The following is an 18,788-nucleotide window of genomic DNA, read 5'->3' on the forward strand; positions in this document are numbered from 1 at the left end:
GGGAGTGTTGAGGGCGTGTTATGGGAGTGTCGTGGGCGTGTTATGGGAGTGTTGTGGGCATGTCATAGGTGTGTTATGGGCGTGTTATGGGAGTGTTATGGGCATGTCATAGGTGTGTTGTGGGCATGTTATGGGAGTGTCATTGGCGTGTTATGGGAGTGTTGTGGGCATGTCATAGGTGTGTTATGGGCCTGTTATGGGAGTACCGTGGCCTTGTTATGGGAGTGTCGAGGGCGTGTTATGGGAGTGTTGTGGGCGTGTTATGGGAGTGTTGTGGGCGTGGTATGGGAGTGTTGTGGGCATGTTATGGGCGTGTCATGGGCATGTTATGGGCGTGTCATGGGCATGTTATGGGAGTGTTGTGGGCATGTTATGGGAGTGTTGTGGGCATGTTATGGGAGTGTCGTGGGTGTCTCGTGGGCGTGGTATGGGAGTGTCATGGGCGTGTTATGGGAGTGTCATGGGCGTGTTATGGGAGTGCTATGGGCGTGGTATGGGAGTGTTGTGGGCATGTTATGGGAGTGTCGTGGGTGTGTCGTGAGAATGTTATGGGAGTGTCATGGGCATGTTATGGGAGTGTCATGGGCGTGTTATGGGAGTGCTGTGGGCGTGGTATGGGAGTGTCGTGGGCGTGTTATGGGTGTGTCATGGGCATGTTATGGGAGTGTCATGGGCATGTTATGGGAGTGTTGTGGGCATGTTATGGGAGTGTTGTGGGCATGTTAAGGGAGTGTCGTGGGTGTGTCGTGGGCGTGGTATGGGAGTGTCATGGGCGTGTTATGGGGGTGTACCGGGCGTGTTATGGGAGTGTCATGGGCATGTTATAGGAGGGCTGTGGGCGTGTTATGGGAGTGTCATGGGCGTGTTATGGGAGTGTCATGGCCATTTTATGGGCATGTCATGGGCGTGTTATGGGAGTGTCGTGGCCATGTTATGGGAGTGTTGTGGGCATGTTATGGGAGTGTCGTGGGCGTGTTATGGGAGTGTCGTGGGCATGTTATGGGAGTGTCGTGGGCGTGTCATGGGCATGTTATGGGAGTGTCATGGGCGTGTTATGGGAGTGCTGTGGGCGTGTTATGGGAGTGTCGTGGCCATGTTATAGGAGTGCCGTGGGCGTGTTATGGGAGTGTTGTGGGCATGTTATGGGAGTGTTATGGGAGTGTCATAGGTGTGTTATGGGCGTGTTATGGGAGTGTCGTGGGGTGTCATGGGCCTGTTATGGGAGTACCGTGGCCAAGTTATGGGAGTGTCGAGGGCTTGTTATGGGAGTGTCGTGGGCGTGTTATGGGAGTGTTGTGGGCGTGGTATGGGAGTGTCATGGGTCTGTTATGGGCGTGTCATGGGCATGTTATGGGAGTGTCATGGGCGTGTTATGGGAGTGCTGTGGGTGTGTTATGGGAGTGTTGTGGGCGTGTTATGGGAGTGTTGTGGGCGTATTATGGGAGTGTTGTGGGCGTGGTATGGGAGTATCATGGGTCTGTTATGGGAGTGCCGTGGCCATGTTATGGGAGTGCTGTGGGCGTGTTATGGGAGTGTTGTGGGCGTGTTATGGGAGTGTTATGGAAGTGTCATGAGCGTATTATGGGAGTGTTGTGGGCGTGGTATGGGAGTGTCATGGGTCTGTTATGGGAGTGCCGTGGCCATGTTATGGGCGTGTTATGGGAGTGTTGTGGGTCTGTAATGGGAGTGTCGTGGGTGTGTTATGGGAGTGTCGCGGGCGTGTTATGGGAGTGTCATGGGCGTGTTATGGAGTGTCACGGGCGTGTTATGGAGTGTTGCGGGTGTGTTATGGGAGTGTGGGGGGCGTGTAATGGAGCGTTATGGGCATGTTATGGGAGCATCGCAGAGCCGCAGCCCCAGAGGCCACGGTCAGATGCAGACACTGCACCTGCCATAGAGCTGGTACAAGTAGCGGTGGTGCATGCAATAGTGGAGTGTCAGGAATCACCGGCTGCAACGCTGAAAGTGGGCGTGTCAGTGCTGTACATTCAGGTGAGCGCTAGTATACGAGGGGAGGGCAGAGAGTAGCGTTTGCATATTAGTTTGCGTCGCTGCAGCACAGGAAAAAGACGCAGCCATGGCGTTGGACTGCGCACAATCCTCACTCCCAGTAATCCTAATCCCCTCTCCCAGTAACCTGACGGCCTTACATTCCATCAGATATCACAGAGCAGGTAACACTGGGGATCTGCGCCCCAGTAACTCAGTCACCTACCTTCTGTAAGAGGAGGGAGCCGGAGTACTTGGTGACAATTCCGTACATCTCGCTGCCAAATGTATCAGCCCAGAGCTTCACCCTAAGATGGCAAAAGAGAGAAGGTTAATAGGGTCATAAATGTATCACGTATCGAAGGAGAGGAATTCTCTGTCTATCATAGCGGCCTAACGTGGCGACCCTTATACCCCATCACTGCGGGAAATCAGGGATCATGGGTCCAATGACAAAGAAATATTGTCCTGTCTGCTACTCTAATAGTAAGGAATAAAGGTCCACGGAAAACGGGGGGGGTTTGGGATTAGGTTGCAGGGAGAGGGATGTCGACAATTATGATGCCGATATTGTTGTAATTACGACTTGGAAAATGTTGACATCTGCAGAATGTGAACATTAGAGTTAGGCTGCAGGGGGAGGGTTGGAGTTAGGCTACAGGGGAGGGTTAGGGTAAGACTGCAGTTGGAGGGTTGGGTTTAGGCTGCAGGGGGAGGGTTGGGGTTAGGCTGCAGGAGAGGGTTTGGGTTAGGCTGCATGGGGAGGGTTGGGGTTAGGCTGCAGGGGGAGGGTTGGGGTTGGGCTGCAGGGGAGGGTTGGGGTAAGACTGCAGGGGAGGGTTGGGGTTAGGCTGCAGGGGGAGGGTTGTGGTTAGGCTACAGGGGGAGGGCTGGGGTTAGGCTGCAGGGGGAGGGTTGGGGTTAGGCAGCAGGGGGAGGGTTGGGGTTAGGCTACAGGGGGACGGTTAGGGTGAGGCAGCAGGGGAGGGTTGGGGTTAGGCAGCAGGGGAGGGTTGGGGTTAGGCTGCAGGGGGAGGGTTAGACTACAGGGGGAGAGTTGGGGTTAGGCTGCAGGGGGAGGGTTGGGGTTAGGCTGCAGGGGAGGGTTGGGGTAAGACTGCAGGGTAGGGTTACGATTAGGCTGCAGGGGGAGGGTTGGGGTTAGGCTGCAGGGGGAGGGTTGGGGTTAGGCAGCAGGGGGAGGGTTGGGGTTAGGCTACAGGGGGACGGTTAGGGTGAGGCAGCTGGGGAGGGTTGGGGTTAGGCTGCAGGGGGAGGGTTAGGGTTAGACTACAGGGGGAGAGTTGGGGTTAGGCTGCAGGGGGAGGGTTGGGGTTAGGCTGCAGGGGGAGGGTTAGGCAGCAGGGGGAGAGTTGGAGAGGCTGCAGGGGGAGGATTAGGGTTAGGCTACAGTGGAAGGGTTGGGGGTTAGGCTGCAGGGGGAGGGTTGGGATTAGGCTGCAGGGGGAGGGTTAGACTGCACATTGAGGGTTGGGATTAGGCTGCAGGGTAAGGTTAGGGTTAGGCTGCAGGGGGAGGGTTGGGATTAGGTTGCAGGGGGAGGGTTAGGCTGCACGTTGAGGGTTGGGGTTAGGCTGCAGGGGGAAGGTTGGGGTTAGGCTGCAGGGAGAGGGTTAGGGTTAGGCCGCAGGGGGAGGGTTGGGGTTAGGCTGCAGGGAGAGGGTTCGGGTTAGGCTACAGGGGGGGTTGGGGTTAGGCAGCAGGGGGAGGTTTGGAGTTAGGCTGCAGGGGGAGGGTTAGGCAGCAGGGGGAGGGTTGGAGAGGCTGCAGGGGGAGGGTTAGGGTTAGGCTACAGTGGGAGGGTTGGGGTTAGGCTGCAGGGGGAGGGTTGGGATTAGGCTGCAGGGGGAGGGTTAGGCTGCACGTTGAGGGTTGGGATTAGGCTGCAGGGGTAAGGTTAGGGTTAGGCTGCAGGGGGAGGGTTGGGATTAGGTTGCAGGGGGAGGGTTAGGCTGCACGTTGAGGGTTGGGGTTAGGCTGCAGAGGGAGGGTTGGGGTTAGGCTGCAAGGAGAGGGTTAGGGTTAGGCAGCAGGGGGAGGGTTGGGGTTAGGCTGCAGGGAGAGGGTTAGGGTTAGGCAGCAGGGGGAGGGTTGGGGTTAGGCTGCAGGGGGAGGGTTGGGGTTAGGCAGCACTGGGAGGGATGGAGTTAGGCTGCAGGGGGAGGGTTGGGGTTAGGCTACAGCGGGAGGGTTGAGGTTAGGCTACAGGGGGAGGGTTGGTATTAGGCTGTAGCGGGAGGGTTAGGCTGCACTTTGAGGGTTGGGATTAGGCTGCAGCGGTAGAGTTAGGCTGCAGGAGGAAGGTTAGGGTTAGGCTGCAGGAGGAGGGTTGGGGTTCGGCTGCAGGGGGAGGGTTGGTATTAGGCTGTAGGGAGAGGGTTAGGGTTAGGCTGCACGTTGGGGGTTGGGGTTAGGCTCCAGGAGGAGGGTTAGGGTTAGGCTGCAGGGGGAGGGTTGGGGTTAGGCTGCAGGGAGAGGGTTTGGGCTAGGCAGCAGGGGGAGGGTTGGGGTTGGGCTGCAGGGGAGGGTTGGGGTAAAGCTGCAGGGGGAGGGTTGGAGTTAGGCTGCATGTTGAGGTTTGGGATTAGACTGCAGGGGGAGGTGAGGATTAGGCAGCAGGGCGAGGGTTGTGGTTAGGCTGCAGGGGGAGGGTTGGGGTTAGGCTGCAGGGGGAGGGTTGGAGTTAGGCTACAGGGGGATGGTTAGGCAGCAGTGGGAAGGTAGGGGTTAGACTACAGGGGGAGGGTTGGGGTTAGGCAGCAGGGGGAGGGTTAGGCTGCAGGGTGAGGGTTGGGGTTGGGCTGCAGGGGAGGGTTGGGGTAAGGCTACAGGGGGAGGGTTGGGGATAGGCTGCACGTTGAGGGTTGGGGTAGGCTGCAGGGGGTGGGTTAAGGTTAGGCTGCAGGGGGAAGGTTGGGGTTAGGCTACAGGGGGAGGGTTGGGGTTAGGCTACAGCGGAAGGGTTGGGGTTAGGCAGCAGGGGGAGGGTTGGGGTTAGGCAGCAGGGGAAGGGTTGGGGTTAGGCTACAGTGGAAGGGTTGGGGTTAGGCTGCAGGGGGAGGGTTGGGGTTAGGCTGCAGGGGGAGGGTTGGGGCTAGGCAGCAGGGGGAGGGTTGGGCTGCAGGGGAGGGTTGGGGTTAGGCTGCAGGGAGAGGGTTAGGCTGCAGGGGGAGGGTTGGGGTTAGGCTGCAGGGGGAGGGTTGGGGCTAGGCAGCAGGGGGAGGGTTGGGCTGCAGGGGAGGGTTGGGGTAAGGCTGCAGGGGGAGGGTTGGGATTAGGCTGCACTTTGTGAGTTGGGGTAGGCTGCAGGGGGAGGTTTAGGGTTAGGCTGCAGGGGGAAGGTTGGGGTTAGGCTAAAGGGGGAGGATTGGAGTTACTGTAGGCTGCAGGAGGAGGGTTGGGGTTAGGCTGCAGGGGGAGGGTTAGGGTTATGCTGCAGGGGGAGGGTTAGGCTGAGGGTTAGGGTTTGTTTGAGGGTTAGGGGTTAGCATACCGGAAATCTGCATCACCTGACACCCGGAAGATACCACTGCACCGCTAGAGCTGAACGGAGGTAAGTGATTGCCGCACCGCCGGGACGCACTATTTTATCAACAATCTGAGCATATCCACATTTCATCTGTCATTATGAATGTCTACTAAACATAATGAACCCAAAATACACTGGATCTAATGCTGAACGGAGTAACCAAGTACATACGTGTGTACTAAGCATCGGCCAGAGAAGAGTCCTATGGACATATTTGGGGTGGTTTCTTGCGTGCACTGGCAGCACAGTGGTAGCACACGGGCAGCACACAGGCAGTACGCGGGCAGCACGTAGCGCATAGGCACGCCATTGCCACCATTTGCTCTGCTACAGCTTCCCTGCTCCCTGCGCCAGGAAGTGATGTCACATGTAAGTAAGAGGGAATATGAGGTGATACTGAACGTGCATTAACCAACAGGCGCTACCAAGCTGGCACTGGCCCATTTACTTATGGTTTGTTCCTCATTACAAAAAGCCAAACGGAGAAATAGCCTTAAAATTAAGGAGCTAAAATCAGAGACAGCATGGTGTCACAGTGGTTAGCATTACTGTCTCACAGTGCTGGGGTCATGGGTTTGATTCTAATAATAAAAGCCTGTTAGGGAGGAAATGGGAGTCACTGCACCCAAAGTCTCCAGCGCTTACGTCCTTTGTGGCCTAAATATCTGTAAGTCCCACTGTGTGGCCAAATTGTAAGCAAATCCTGTACAGCAATGCCTCGGCCATGTGACAGGACCTTTGGTCAGCGCCTCGGCCATGTGACAGGACCTTTGGTCAGCGCCTCGGCCATGTGACAGGACGTGTGGTCAGCGCCTCGGCCATGTGACAGGACCTTTGGTCAGCGCCTCGGCCATGTGACAGGACATGTGGTCAGTGCCTCGGCCATGTGACAGGACCTTTGGTCAGCGCCTCAGCCATGTGACAGGACCTTTGGTCAGCGCCTCAGCCATGTGACAGGACGTGTGGTCAGTGCCTCGGCCATGTGACAGGACCTTTGGTCAGCGCCTCGGCCATGTGACAGGACATGTGGTCAGTGCCTCGGCCATGTGACAGGACCTTTGGTCAGCGCCTTGGCCATGTGACAGGACATGTGGTCAGTGCCTCGGCCATGTGACAGGACATGTGGTCAGCGCCTCGGCCATGTGACAGGACATGTGGTCAGCGCCTCGGCCATGTGACAGGACCTTTGGTCAGCGCCTCGGCCATGTGACAGGACATGTGGTCAGTGCCTCGGCCATGTGACAGGACCTTTGGTCAGCGCCTCGGCCATGTGACAGTACCTGGGGTCAGCGCCTCGGCCATGTGACAGGATGTGTGGTCAGCGCCTTGGCCATTTGGAAGAACGTGTGGTCAGAGCTTCGGCCATGTGACAGGATGTGTGGTCAGCACCTCGGCCATGTGACAGGACCTTTGGTCAGCGCCTCGGCCATGTGGAAGGACGTGTGGTCAGCACTCCGGCCATGTGACAGGACCTTTGGTCAGCGCCTCGGCCATCTGGAAGGACATATGGTCAGAGCTTCGGCCATGTGACAGGACGTGTGGTCAGCGCCTCGGCCTTCTGACGGGATGTGTGAGCAGAGATCCAGCCATAGACGCTAAGGCCATTTATAGACTGTAAAACGTGCGACCTACTCTGTTTCTTTATTCACACAAATGCTCTTACTTATCCGTATTACACAATGCAAGCAGTGCGCTCACTTCCCAATCTGTGCAGCTGCTCCCTGGGAATACATCTGCAAGAACACTTTTGGGTTGGTGGATATTCCGGAAAATGCGCAAATGTCACATCCAAGTCTAGCCTACGACCAGTTTAGAATAGGCCCTCTTTAATATAAACGTTTCACGTTTTCCCCTAAAACGCGGCTTGGAATTACCTTATATATGTCTTATATGATCTTTAGAGGAAGGGACGTCGGTTTTGTGTTTATCATATGCAGAACTTTTATTTCTTTGTTATTACATTGGTCGAAAGTGCGCCTAGAAAAGCGATTGTCAATGAAGTGCAAATAGATGAGTTAAATGTGGTCCCTTAATCGACAAGGACAATATCTGATGTCCGGAACGCAGAGGACGCCCTGTATCGCCATCTCCACACCTTCGTCTCACCTTATTGTTGCATGTAAAAGTGAGCAGTCCGGTGTCATCACTAAGCCCCGCACTGTATGATGCTGCAATCTGTGTCAATGCACAACAAGTAGCCGACATAATGACGCAATAATGTGGTCGCCTCCTGGACCTCCCTCCAGGGATCTCCGAGAGGGGAGACGTACAATTTAATGGTTCTCTGAGGCATATGCCCCTCTGTTATGTAACATTCCGGTTCCAGTTGCTCAGTCAAAGGAGTAATTACCATGGTTGGAGGGGCTGCACTGCTATATAGCCCCCAGTAGAGGAAGCCCACCTTCCCAGTGAAAGCTCCATGTGCACATCTACCCAAGGTATCAATTTACCCCTATGGGCCCAGATACTGAAAAAAACAATCAATGTATCCGTATAGTGCAGCGTTACCCATCCCCAGTCCCATGGTACCCCCAACATCTCATGTTTGTGAGTGCAGGTGGGACCAGCCCAGACCCGGCCACACACACATAACTCACCTGTGCTCATTTAAAAATCCCACTAGTCTAGTGCAAGTTACAACAATGCATCTGATTGGTCACTGTGGTATAACTCTTACACCAATATCTACTGGGATTCCCACTATTCCTGGTATGTTCCAGGCATGATGGTATACCCGGGATACCAACATCCCTGATGTGGGGGGTATGGAGGGCACCCATTCAGGTACCCGTCAGCTCTATGAGTTTACAATCAGAGCTATGCCTGGAACATACCGGGATATCCCCCATAATGCTCTCCAGTGTCCTAACCTCAAACAGCCAAAAAATAAATAGGCCTCATAGAGGGGGGTCTATGAGTTGACCTCCAGCACAGTGCAAGGTACTGCAGAAATATTTTGGACGGCTGTCCTCCTTAAACAAAGCACCCATTTAGCCCATGTGGCTGTTTAAAGGGACAAAATAAACATTCTGTTTTTAGGAGTCACCGGTGACATCACTAGGCAGTAGGTAGTGACAGTTAATAATTTGGCCATAAGGGGGCACTGTAGCACTGAATTCTATATATAGGTATATTTATCAGAGGGCCTGACACTAAAGCCCCGTACACACTGGACGATTTTTATGATTTTTTTATGAACGATAACGATATTGTTGATCGATATATCGTTCAAATCATCAAATCAATTTTCCAGTGTGTATGAACTTAGGGGGTCATTCAGACCCGTTCGCGAGCAAAGGACGCTCGCAAACGGGTCGATGTTGCCCCACTGTGCATGCGCACGATGGAGGGAGCTCCGTCGTGCGCATGCGCGAGACCCGGATAGCGACGGGCTCTCTGTCGCTCCGGGTCTCGCACCAAAGGGGGCGTGCTGTCGATGTTGATTGACAGCACGCCCCCTTTGGTGGGCGTGCCGGGGGCGTGACTGCCAGACGGAGGTGTTCCCATGGGAACGCCTACCGTCTCAGTCCGGCCCCACAGACATCACTCCCACTGACAGTAATGATGTCAGTGGGAGTGATTTTGGCTCTGATAGAGCCAGAATCACTCCAGGGCTTGTGGCAGGGAGACCCTACCGCAGGGTCTCGTCGCAAGCCCGATGGTCGCGATGGTCTTTGACCATCGCGACCATCTTTTTGGCCGCTTGCATAATCTGTGGGTGGTCACCCCCAGCTATGCGAGCGGCCAGGAGGCCGCTCCAAATTTAGCTGGGACGGCCCTGAAATTTGGAGCGGCCTCCTGGCTTCTCGCTTCCGCAAGCCCTGGAGTGATTTTGGCTCTATCAGAGCCAAAATCACTCCCACTGACATCATTACTGATGTCAGTGGGGCCGGACTGAGACGGTAGGCGTTCCCATGGGAACGCCTCCGTCTGGCAGTCACGCCCCCGGCACGCCCACCAAAGGGGGCGTGCTGTCAATCAACATCGACAGCACGCCCCCTTTGGTGCGAGACCCGGAGCGACGGGAGAGCCCGTCGCTATCCGGGTCTCGCGCATGCGCACGACGGAGCTCCCTTGCGCAGTGGGGCAACATCGACCCGTTTGCGAGCGTCCTTTGCTCGCGAACGGGTCTGAATGACCCCCTTAATGCTCTCCCGCGGGTTGTTAACGATATCAATGATATTAACGATATCCCCAGTCGCTGTGCTATTAGCATATTAGTTGGGCTGATTAACATGTTGGTCTCCACAGTGTATATATTTTCACAGAGCGTTTCTATCGATCTTTATCTACTATAAGATGTCAGAGAAAAGAACCCGACTGATTATTTGGCAGGGAATTCCCCACAGGCTTTTCCGCCTCTGATTGCAGTTACTTTCCTGGTTCACTATATAGGCCCGTATTCAAATTGAGTAAAAAAGTCAGTTGCTGGACTTTTCGCCGTCATCAGAGATTTTGCGCGTCCCCGCGTATCCCTGTATTCAATTGAAAATCGGCGAAAACGGGACCCGGCGAAAGTGAAATCACCGAAAAGTGCTGTCATTTTTGGGGAAATCAGCCTGACACCCCCCAAAAGATGCTCTGACATGGGGAATCACTCTGGATACCCCCGAATAGCCCCGCTAAAGGTATTTGGCCACTTTAAATGGTCTCAATAGGCGCTATTTTGCGTGTTGTAAAAAGTGGTGAAGAATGGCATTTTGGAGGGTTTTTTTGGCAAAACAAGTAGTCCCATCAAATTTGGGGTACATGAAAATGGGTGCAAGCATATTTTAAAGTTGCTAATGTGAAGTTTTAAAAAACTTGAAAAATCCACCTGCAGCAACTACTTGCAATCAAAAAAACACCTGGGGCATACTTGGGGACCCCCCTGGAGTCTATTTAGATAGTTTTTAAATTTGTCCCCCAACTTTGAATCCCCCCCAAAAAAAAAAAACTTAAGTACTTTTTTGGGGTGTCCTGAAGTATTTTTTTTTTAAATTGAGATGCAGTTATCCTTAGGGGGGCTTTGCCATGGTGCTGGGTGTTTTTTTTTTCTCATTTGTGCGGCCAAATTGAATACGGGGAAAAGTGGTATTGGTGAAAATTACGTCATCGCCGACAAAGTTTCACCGAGAACAGCTTTTCGCTCCAAATTTAATTCAGCCCATAGCGTAAATCTATTTTTTAAATTGCCGTAAACTCGGATATATGCGATCATCTGTCTGTAGTGCTTTATACTTCAGTGATAATGTAATTCCTTTCTACACTTTATGCTGTTAAACGCTGGTAGTTTATAGATATTGCATAATAAGCCATCAGCATGGTAGCTACTACTTTGTGGCAATAATTACATAGAAATCTGGAGCATTTTACCGTTAATGATATATTTCGAATATGACAGCCAGTATAAACCAATATAATTGTTACTTTATTAATGGTGGGTCATCAGTAATTAGCAGGAGGGGCTGGAGTACTTCATCTGCGTAAATGCATGACACTCGCCATTTTAGGACCGGGCGCAATTAAAGGCGACATCCGCTCACGGACATTTTCCCTGCCATTTCCTAGCGGCAGTGTTGCGATATACCAATAACAATCAGGCTCCACCAAATCGCTAAGGAGGGGTAAAGGGTCACATGGCGGATTCCGGAATAACCAAATCCCAATCTACAACCATGAAACACGCAAATAAACCGCGGTCTGAACCAATGTCTCTCTTTTACTTTAAGTTGCAGTAATTGGGTCTCAGTTGAAGTAATCCAAAAACGCCTTCTCCATCAGCTCCAGTCACTGTGATAGGGGGGTTATTGGAGGAAACGGGAGCAGAACATTGTGTCGCGGATTAGACAGGTCATGATGAAGGGTCTGCCAATATCGATTCCGTAAAGAAATGATTTCCAGTCTAATCCCCCTGTCGTGTCTGCCCCCCGTGTGTTGCTATGCACTCGGTACATGTGTGTGCGTGTTCTTGCTACCACCATGTCCCCAATGCGTGAGTGTGGGCCAAATGTCCCAGTTGGGAGCACTGCCCTCCCCCATGTTTCTCACTTGCACACCTCCCAGGCTCTGTGCGAGCTGAGACGAGGACTCGCAGGATGTAGGCAGGAAACAGCCGGTCCTATTCCCGCAGCTGCCAAATTATGTTTTTACTCAGAAACATTAACAATAATAATTCAGTGAAAAACAAGTTAAGGGAACCTCACATGGATGGGGGGGGGGGCGCCCAGATTACACCGCGCGGCATCTGTAGCGTCATGGGACCAGCAGAAAAAGAGTTAACAATCTAACACAGCCCCGTCTTCATTTAACCCACATCTTGCAGAATGATAAAAGCAAACAGCGTAAAAGAGTGTCACAAACCAGCAGCATTTCCTCTCCCTGAATACGTCGCTGCGACACCGACGTGCGGTAATGACAGGGTACACGGCACCTGGGGATCAGGCGCAGACAGAACACTGAGAGTAAGCGGCTGGAAGAGGGGTAATGGGAGATTTATGTACAGCAGGGGTATGTGGACGAGAACGGGGGCATCTAATGGAGACTGTCTGTGGGCGGGCTCGGAGCGGCTCACAGGTAGGTGTTGGACACCTGGCAGGCAGGTGAGTGTACAGACAGAGAAGAATAGCCCGTCAGGGATGTGCTGGATAGATTGTAGGGCAGAAAGCAATATGTCAGGTGGACAGACAGGTAAGAGCGCCACTGACACAAGGGTCCTGCAATGTATAATAGGTATACATATTATTCTATAAGGGACTGGACCTATATAATGTCAATCATTCATATAATACGAGAAGTGTGTACTGTAGGTGCTTTGTAGGTGACCAGAGCCAGGACGCAGGCCAGACTGTGCAGTAATCACTTTAACACATAAGAGGGCGCCAGTGTGTATATCCCAGGACAGGTAAATGGGCACGCTACAATACAGGCAGTGACTGGGAGGGGAGCATATAAGGTTACAGCATGGGGATGAGGGATGACGCACAGACGTGCACTGGTGGCTACAATTTACAGGGGTAATAAATGCAGTGTTAGAGGTAAATAGATATATGTTAGAGGTAAGTATATATATATATATATATATATATATATATATATATAGTGTGACCAGAAGGGTAGTACAGCAAATAATAGGGTGATGGGGTAGATGGCCAGAGAATAAGCAAAGGTGAGAAGTTATAGGTTCTAGATCATTAGGGCTGGTAGGTAGTTGATGTGGGACAGATGAATAGTTGGGGCACGTGAGCAGTCAGTGGGGCAGATGAATAGTTGGGGCACGTGGGTACATGATGAGCAGTCAGTGGGGCAGATGAATAGTTTGGGCATGTGGGTAGATGATGAGCAGTCAGTGGGGCAGATGAATAGTTGGGACAGGTGGGTAGATGTTTGGGCAGTCAGTGGGAAAGAGGAGAAGTTGGGGCAGGTGGGTATATGAGGTGCAGTCAGTTGGATAGAGGAGTAGCTGGGGTAGGTGGGTAGATTCGGTGCAGTCAGTTGGACAGAGCAGTAGTTGGGCAGGTGGGTAGATGATGAGCAGTTAGTGGGACAGATGAATAGTTGGAGCAGGTGAGTAGATGATGAGCAGTCAGTGGGGCAGATGAATAGTTGGGGCACGTGGGTACATGATGAGCAGTCAGTGGGCAGAGGAATAGTTGGGGCAGGTGGGTAGATGATGAGCAGTTAGTGGGACAGATGAATAGTTGGAGCAGGTGAGTAGATGATGAGCAGTCAGTGGGGAAGATGAATAGTTGGGGCAGGTGGGTAAATGATGAGCAGTCAGTGGGGCAGAGGAATAGTTGGGACAGGTGGGTAGATGATGAGCAGTCAGTGGGGCAGAGGAATAGTTGGGACAGGTGGGTAGATGATGTGCAGTCAGTGGGGCAGATGAATATTTGGAGATGATGAGCAGTCAGTGGGGCAGAGGAATAGTTGGGGCAGGTGGGTAGATGTTGAGCAGTCAGTGGGGCAGAGGAATAGTTGAGGCAGGTGGGTAGATGATGAGTAGTCAGTGGGGCAGAGGAATAGTTGGGGTAGGAGAGTAGATGATGAGCAGTCAGTAGGGCAGAGGAATAGTTGGGGCCGGAGGGTAGATGATGAGCAGTCAGTGGGGCAGAGGAACAGTTGGGATAGGAGAGTAGATGATGAGCAGTCAGTGGGGCAGAGAAGTAGTTGGGGCAGGTGGGTAGATGATGAGCAGTCAGTGGGGCAGAGGAATAGTTGGGGCAGGTGGGTAGATGATGAGCAGTCAGTGGGGCAGAGGAATAGTTGAGGCAGGTGGGTAGATGGTCAGCAGTTAGTGGGGCAGAGGAATAGTTGGGGCAGGTGAGTAGATGGTGAGCAGTTAGTGGGGCAGAGGAATAGTTGGGGCAGGTGAGTAGATGGTGAGCAGTCAGTGGGGTAAAGGAATAGTTGGGGCAGGTGGGTAGATGTTGTGCAGTCAGTGGGGCAGAGGAATAGTTGAGGCAGGTGGGTAGATTATGAGCAGTCAGTGGGGTAAAGGAATAGTTGGGGCAGGTGGGTAGATGATGAGCAGTCAGTGGGGCAGACGAATAGTTGGGGCAGGAGGGTAGATGATGAGCAGTCAGTGGGGTAAAGGAATAGTTGGGGCAGGTGGGTAGATAATAAGCAGTCAGTGGGGAAGAGGAGTAGTTGGGGCAGGTGGGTAGATGATGAGCAGTCAGTGGGGAAGAGGATTAGTTGGGGCAGGTCTGTAGAAGAAGCGCATTCAATTTGACAAAGGAATAGTTGGGGCAGGTGGGTAGATGTTTGGGCACTCAGTGGGAAAGAGGAGTAGTTGGGGCAGGTGGGTAGATGTTTGGACAGTCAGTGGGAAAGAGGAGAAATTGGGGCAGGTGGGTATATGAGGTGCAGTCAGTTGGATAGAGGAGTAGTTGGGGCAGGTGGGTAGATTCGGTGCAGTCAGTTGGACAGAGCAGTAGTTGGGCAGGTGGGTAGATGTTGAGTAGTCAGTGGGGCAGAGGAATAGTTGGGGCAGGTGGGTAGATGATGACCAGTCAGTGGGGCAGATGAAAAGTTGGGACAGGACCGTATATGATAACCAGTCAGTGGGGCAGAAGAATAGTGAGGGCAGGTGGGCAGATGATGAGCAGTCAATGGAGCAGAGGAATAGTTGGGGCAGGTGGGTAGATAATGAGCAGTCAGTGGGGCAGAGGAATAGTTGGGGCAGGTGGGTAGATGGTGAGTAGTCAGTGGGGCAGAGGAATAATTGGGGCAGGTGGGTAGACGATAAGCAGTCAGTGGGGCAGAGGAATAGTTGGGGCAGGTGGGTAGATGATGAGCAGTCAGTGGGGAAGAGGATTAGTTGGGGCAGATCTGTAGAAGATGCGCAATCATTGGGACAAAGGAATAGTTGGGCCAGGTGGGTAGATGTTTGGGCAGTCAGTGGGAAAGAGGAGAAGTTGGGGCAGGTGGGTATATGACGTGCAGTCAGTTGGATAGAGGAGTAGTTGGGGCAGGTGGGTAGATGATGAGCAGTCAGTGGGGAAGAGGATTAGTTGGGGCAGGTCTGTAGAAGATGCGCAATCACTGGGACAAAGGAATAGTTGGGCCAGGTGGGTAGATGTTTGGGCAGTCAGTGAGAAAGAGGAGAAGTTGGGGCAGGTGGGTATATGACGTGCAGTCAGTTGGATAGAGGAGTAGTTGGGGCAGGTGGGTAGATTCGGTGCAGTCAGTTGGACAGAGTAGTAGTTGGGCAGGTGGGTAAATGATGAGCAGTCAGTGGGCAGAGGAATAGTTGGGGCAGCAGGGTAGATGATGTGCAGTCAGTGGGACAGAGGAATAGTTGGGGCAGGAGGGTAGATGATGACCAGTCAGTGGGGCAGATGAAAAGTTGGGACAGGAGCGTATATGATAACCAGTCAGTGGGGCAGAAGAATAGTGAGGGCAGGTGGGCAAATGATGAGCAGTCAGTGGAGCAGAGAAATAGTTGGGGCAGGTGGGTAGATAATGAGCAGTCAGTGGGTCAGAGGAATAGTTGGAGCAGGTGGGTAGATGATGAGCAGTCAGTGGGGCAGAGGAATAGTTGGGGCAGGTGGGTAGATGATGAGTAGTCAGTGGGGCAGAGGAATAGTTGGGGCAGGTGGGTAGATGATAAGCAGTCAGTGGGGCAGAGGAATAGTTGGGGCAGGTGGGTAGATGATGAGCAGTCAGTGGGGAAGAGGAATAGTTGGGGCAGGTCTGTAGAAGATGCGCAATGAATGGGACAGGAATATTTGGGGCACGTGGGTAGATGTTGTGTAGTCAGTGGGGCAGAGGAATAGTTGGTGCAGGTGGGTAAATGTTTGGGCAGTCAGTGGGGAAGAGGAGTAGTTGGGGGAGGTGGGTAGATGAGGTGCAGTCAGTGGGACAGAGGAGTAGTTGGGGCAGGTGGGTAGATGAGGTGCAGTCAGTGGGAAAGAGCAGTAGTTGGGTATGTGGGTAGATAATGAGCAGTCAGTGGGGCAGAGGAGTAGTTGGGGAAGGTGGGTAGATGATGAGCAGTCAGTTGGACAGAGCAGTAGATGGGCAGGTGGGTAGATGATGAGCAGTCAGTGGGATAGAGGAGTAGTTGGGGCAGGTGGGTATATGAGGTGCAGTCAGTGGGGCAGAGGAGTAGTTGGGGCAGGTGGGTAGATGATGAGCAGTCAGTGGGGCAGAGGAGTAGTTGGCAAGGTGGGTAGATGAGGAGCAGTCAGTGGGACAGAGCAGTAGTTGGGCAGGTGGGTATATGAGGTGCAGTCAGTTGGACAGAGGAGTAGTTGGGGCAGATGGGTAGATGAGGTGCAGTTAGTCAGTGAGACAGAGGGACAGATAGAAAGTTGAGAGGGACAGCGAGCAGGTTGAGGGGAGCAGTTGAGCAGTTAGTGGGTTGAGGGGGCTAGTTGGTGCAGTTATCAGGGTGAGGGGGATAGATGGGAAGTTAGCAGTAAGTTATTTGGGGAAGAGAGGCAGTTAGCGGGGTGACAGGGACAGTAAGCGGATTAAGGGGCTCAGTTAGTTAGGTGATGGGGAGTTAGCGGGGTGATGGGGCAGTAAACAGGGTGATGGACGCAGGTAGTGGGATGAGGGAGGCAGTTAGCGTTTTGAGGGATTAGATAGCTGTGAGGGAGGGGCAATTAGCGGTGAGAGACCGGCAGTTAGCAGTATGAAAGGGACAGATATTGATGTGAGGGTTAATTTGCGGGTTAAGTGAAGCAGTTAGCAGTGTGAAGGGGCAGTTAGCCGTGTGAGGGGGTCAGTTAGCTGTGTCAGGGGGCAGTGAGCAGTGTGAGGGGGCAGTGAGCAGTATGAGGGGGCAGTCAGCAGTGTGAGAGGGCAGTGAGCAGTGTGAGGGGGCAGTTAGCAGTGTGAGGGGGCAGTGAGGGGGGCAGTCAGCAATGTGAGAGGGCAGTGAGCAGTGTGAGGGTTCAGTTAGCTGTGTGAGAGGACAGTTAGCAGTGTGAGAGAGCAGTTAGCAGTGTGAAGGGGCAGTTAGCTGTGTGAAGGGGCAGATAGCAGTGTGAGAGGGCAGTTAGCAGTGTGAAGGGGCAGTTAGGAGTGTGGGAGGGCAGTTAGCAGTGTCAGAGGGCAGTTAGCAGTGTGAGAGGGCAGTTAGGAGTGTGGGAGGGCAGTTAGCAGTGTGAGAGGGCAGTGAGCAGTGTGAGTGGTCAGTTAAGAGTGTGGGAGGGCAGTTAGCAGTGTCAGAGGGCAGTTAGCAGTGTGAGGGCAGTTAGGAGTGTGGGAGGGCAGTGAGCAGTGTGAGAGGGCAGTTAAGAGTGTGGGAGGGCAGTGAGCAGTGTGAAAGGGTAGTTAGGAGTGTGGGAGGGCAGTTAGCAGTGTCAGAGGGCAGTTAGCAGTGTGAGAGGGCAGTTAGGAGTGTGGGAGGGCAGTTAGCAGTGTGAGAGGGCAGTGAGCAGTGTGAGTGGTCAGTTAAGAGTGTGGGAGGGCAGTTAGCAGTGTCAGAGGGCAGTTAGCAGTGTGAGGGCAGTTAGCAGTGTGAGAGGGCAGTGAGCAGTGTGAGGGGCAGTTAAGAGTGTGGGAGGGCAGTGAGCAGTGTGAAAGGGTAGTTAGGAGTGTGGGAGGGCAGTTAGCAGTGTGAGAGGGCAGTTAGCTGTGTGAGAGGGCAGTGAGCAGTGTGAGGGGCAGTTAAGAGTGTGGGAGGGCAGTGAGCAGTATGAGAGGGCAGTTAGCTGTGTGAGGGGGTGTTTGCAGGGTAAGGGAAGCAGGGGGCAGCTAGTGATGTGAAGGGGGCAGTTGTTAGCAGTGTGAAGGGTGTTAGCAGTGTATTGGGGCAATTTGCTAGGTGAGGGTATTAGTTGGAGCAGTTTATGGGGTGCGGGATTAGCACTGAGAGGGGCTGTTAGCGGTGTGAAAAACGTCATGAGAAGAGTGAGAGGGGCAAGTAGCGGGGGGAGAGGGGCACATAGAGGGGTGAGAGGGGCAGGTAGCGGGGTGCCGGAGGGGCAGGTAGCGGGGTGCCGGAGGGGCAGGTAGCGGGGTGCCGGAGGGGCAGGTAGCGGGGTGCCGGAGGGGCAGGTAGCGGGGTGCCGGAGGGGGTAACACAGTCCGGGGAAGTCTCTCACGTGTCAGGGGGGATCCTCCTGTCGGCTCCGGGCCCCGCATACACCGGGAGGAGAAGGCAGAGCAGCAGCCAGCGCCCCCACATCGTGCCCCGGGGGGTCAGGCCATGAGGGTCCGCTCAGAGTCTCCCCGGAGCCGGCGCCGCTCTCCTCACACAGATCCCTCTGATCGCAGATAATCTGCCCGATCCGATCCCGGGATTACCGGCTCCGGCCGCCCAATCACAGCCCGGGGCCGCCCCCTGCCTACCCCCCGCTGCTGGCAGCCTAATCCCGGGCACTTTATAGATCACTCTGCCGCCGTGTACATACTGTCCATACATTACTGTGTATTATCATTATATCACTGTACCACCTATATATAATATATCACATTACTCTGTATTATCATTATATCACTGTACCACCTATATATAATATATCACATTACTCTGTATTATCATTATATCACTGTACTACATATATATAATATATCACATTACTCTGTATTATCATTATATCACTGTACTACATATATATAATATATCACATTACTCTGTATTATCATTATATCACTGTACCACCTATATATAATATATCACATTACTCTGTATTATCATTATATCACTGTACTACATATATATAATATATCACATTACTCTGTATTATCATTATATCACTGTACTACATATATATAATATATCACATTACTCTGTATTATCATTATATCACTG

General features: G+C 53.0%; 1 protein-coding gene across 6 annotated transcripts in view; it reads right to left on the bottom strand.

The window, feature by feature from the left end:
- Positions 1–18,248, bottom strand: part of CACNA2D4 (calcium voltage-gated channel auxiliary subunit alpha2delta 4) — a 512,905-nt gene extending 494,657 nt beyond the window's left edge. For all 6 annotated transcript variants that reach the window (XM_088457118.1, XM_088457115.1, XM_088457117.1 and 3 more), the window contains exons 1-2: positions 18,079–18,248; positions 2,216–2,297 (exon numbers count right to left, since the gene is read on the bottom strand). In XM_088457118.1, the coding sequence (XP_088313244.1) occupies positions 2,216–2,297; positions 18,079–18,161 (165 nt within the window). In that variant the 5' untranslated portion in view covers positions 18,162–18,248. The remainder of the gene's footprint in view (positions 1–2,215; positions 2,298–18,078) is intronic.
- Between the last annotated feature and the right edge of the window lie 540 nt (positions 18,249–18,788).

Source organism: Taudactylus pleione, unplaced genomic scaffold (assembly GCF_031769625.1).
Source record: "Taudactylus pleione unplaced genomic scaffold, aTauple2 ptg000738l, whole genome shotgun sequence".
Classification (NCBI taxonomy): Eukaryota; Metazoa; Chordata; class Amphibia; order Anura; family Myobatrachidae; genus Taudactylus; species Taudactylus pleione.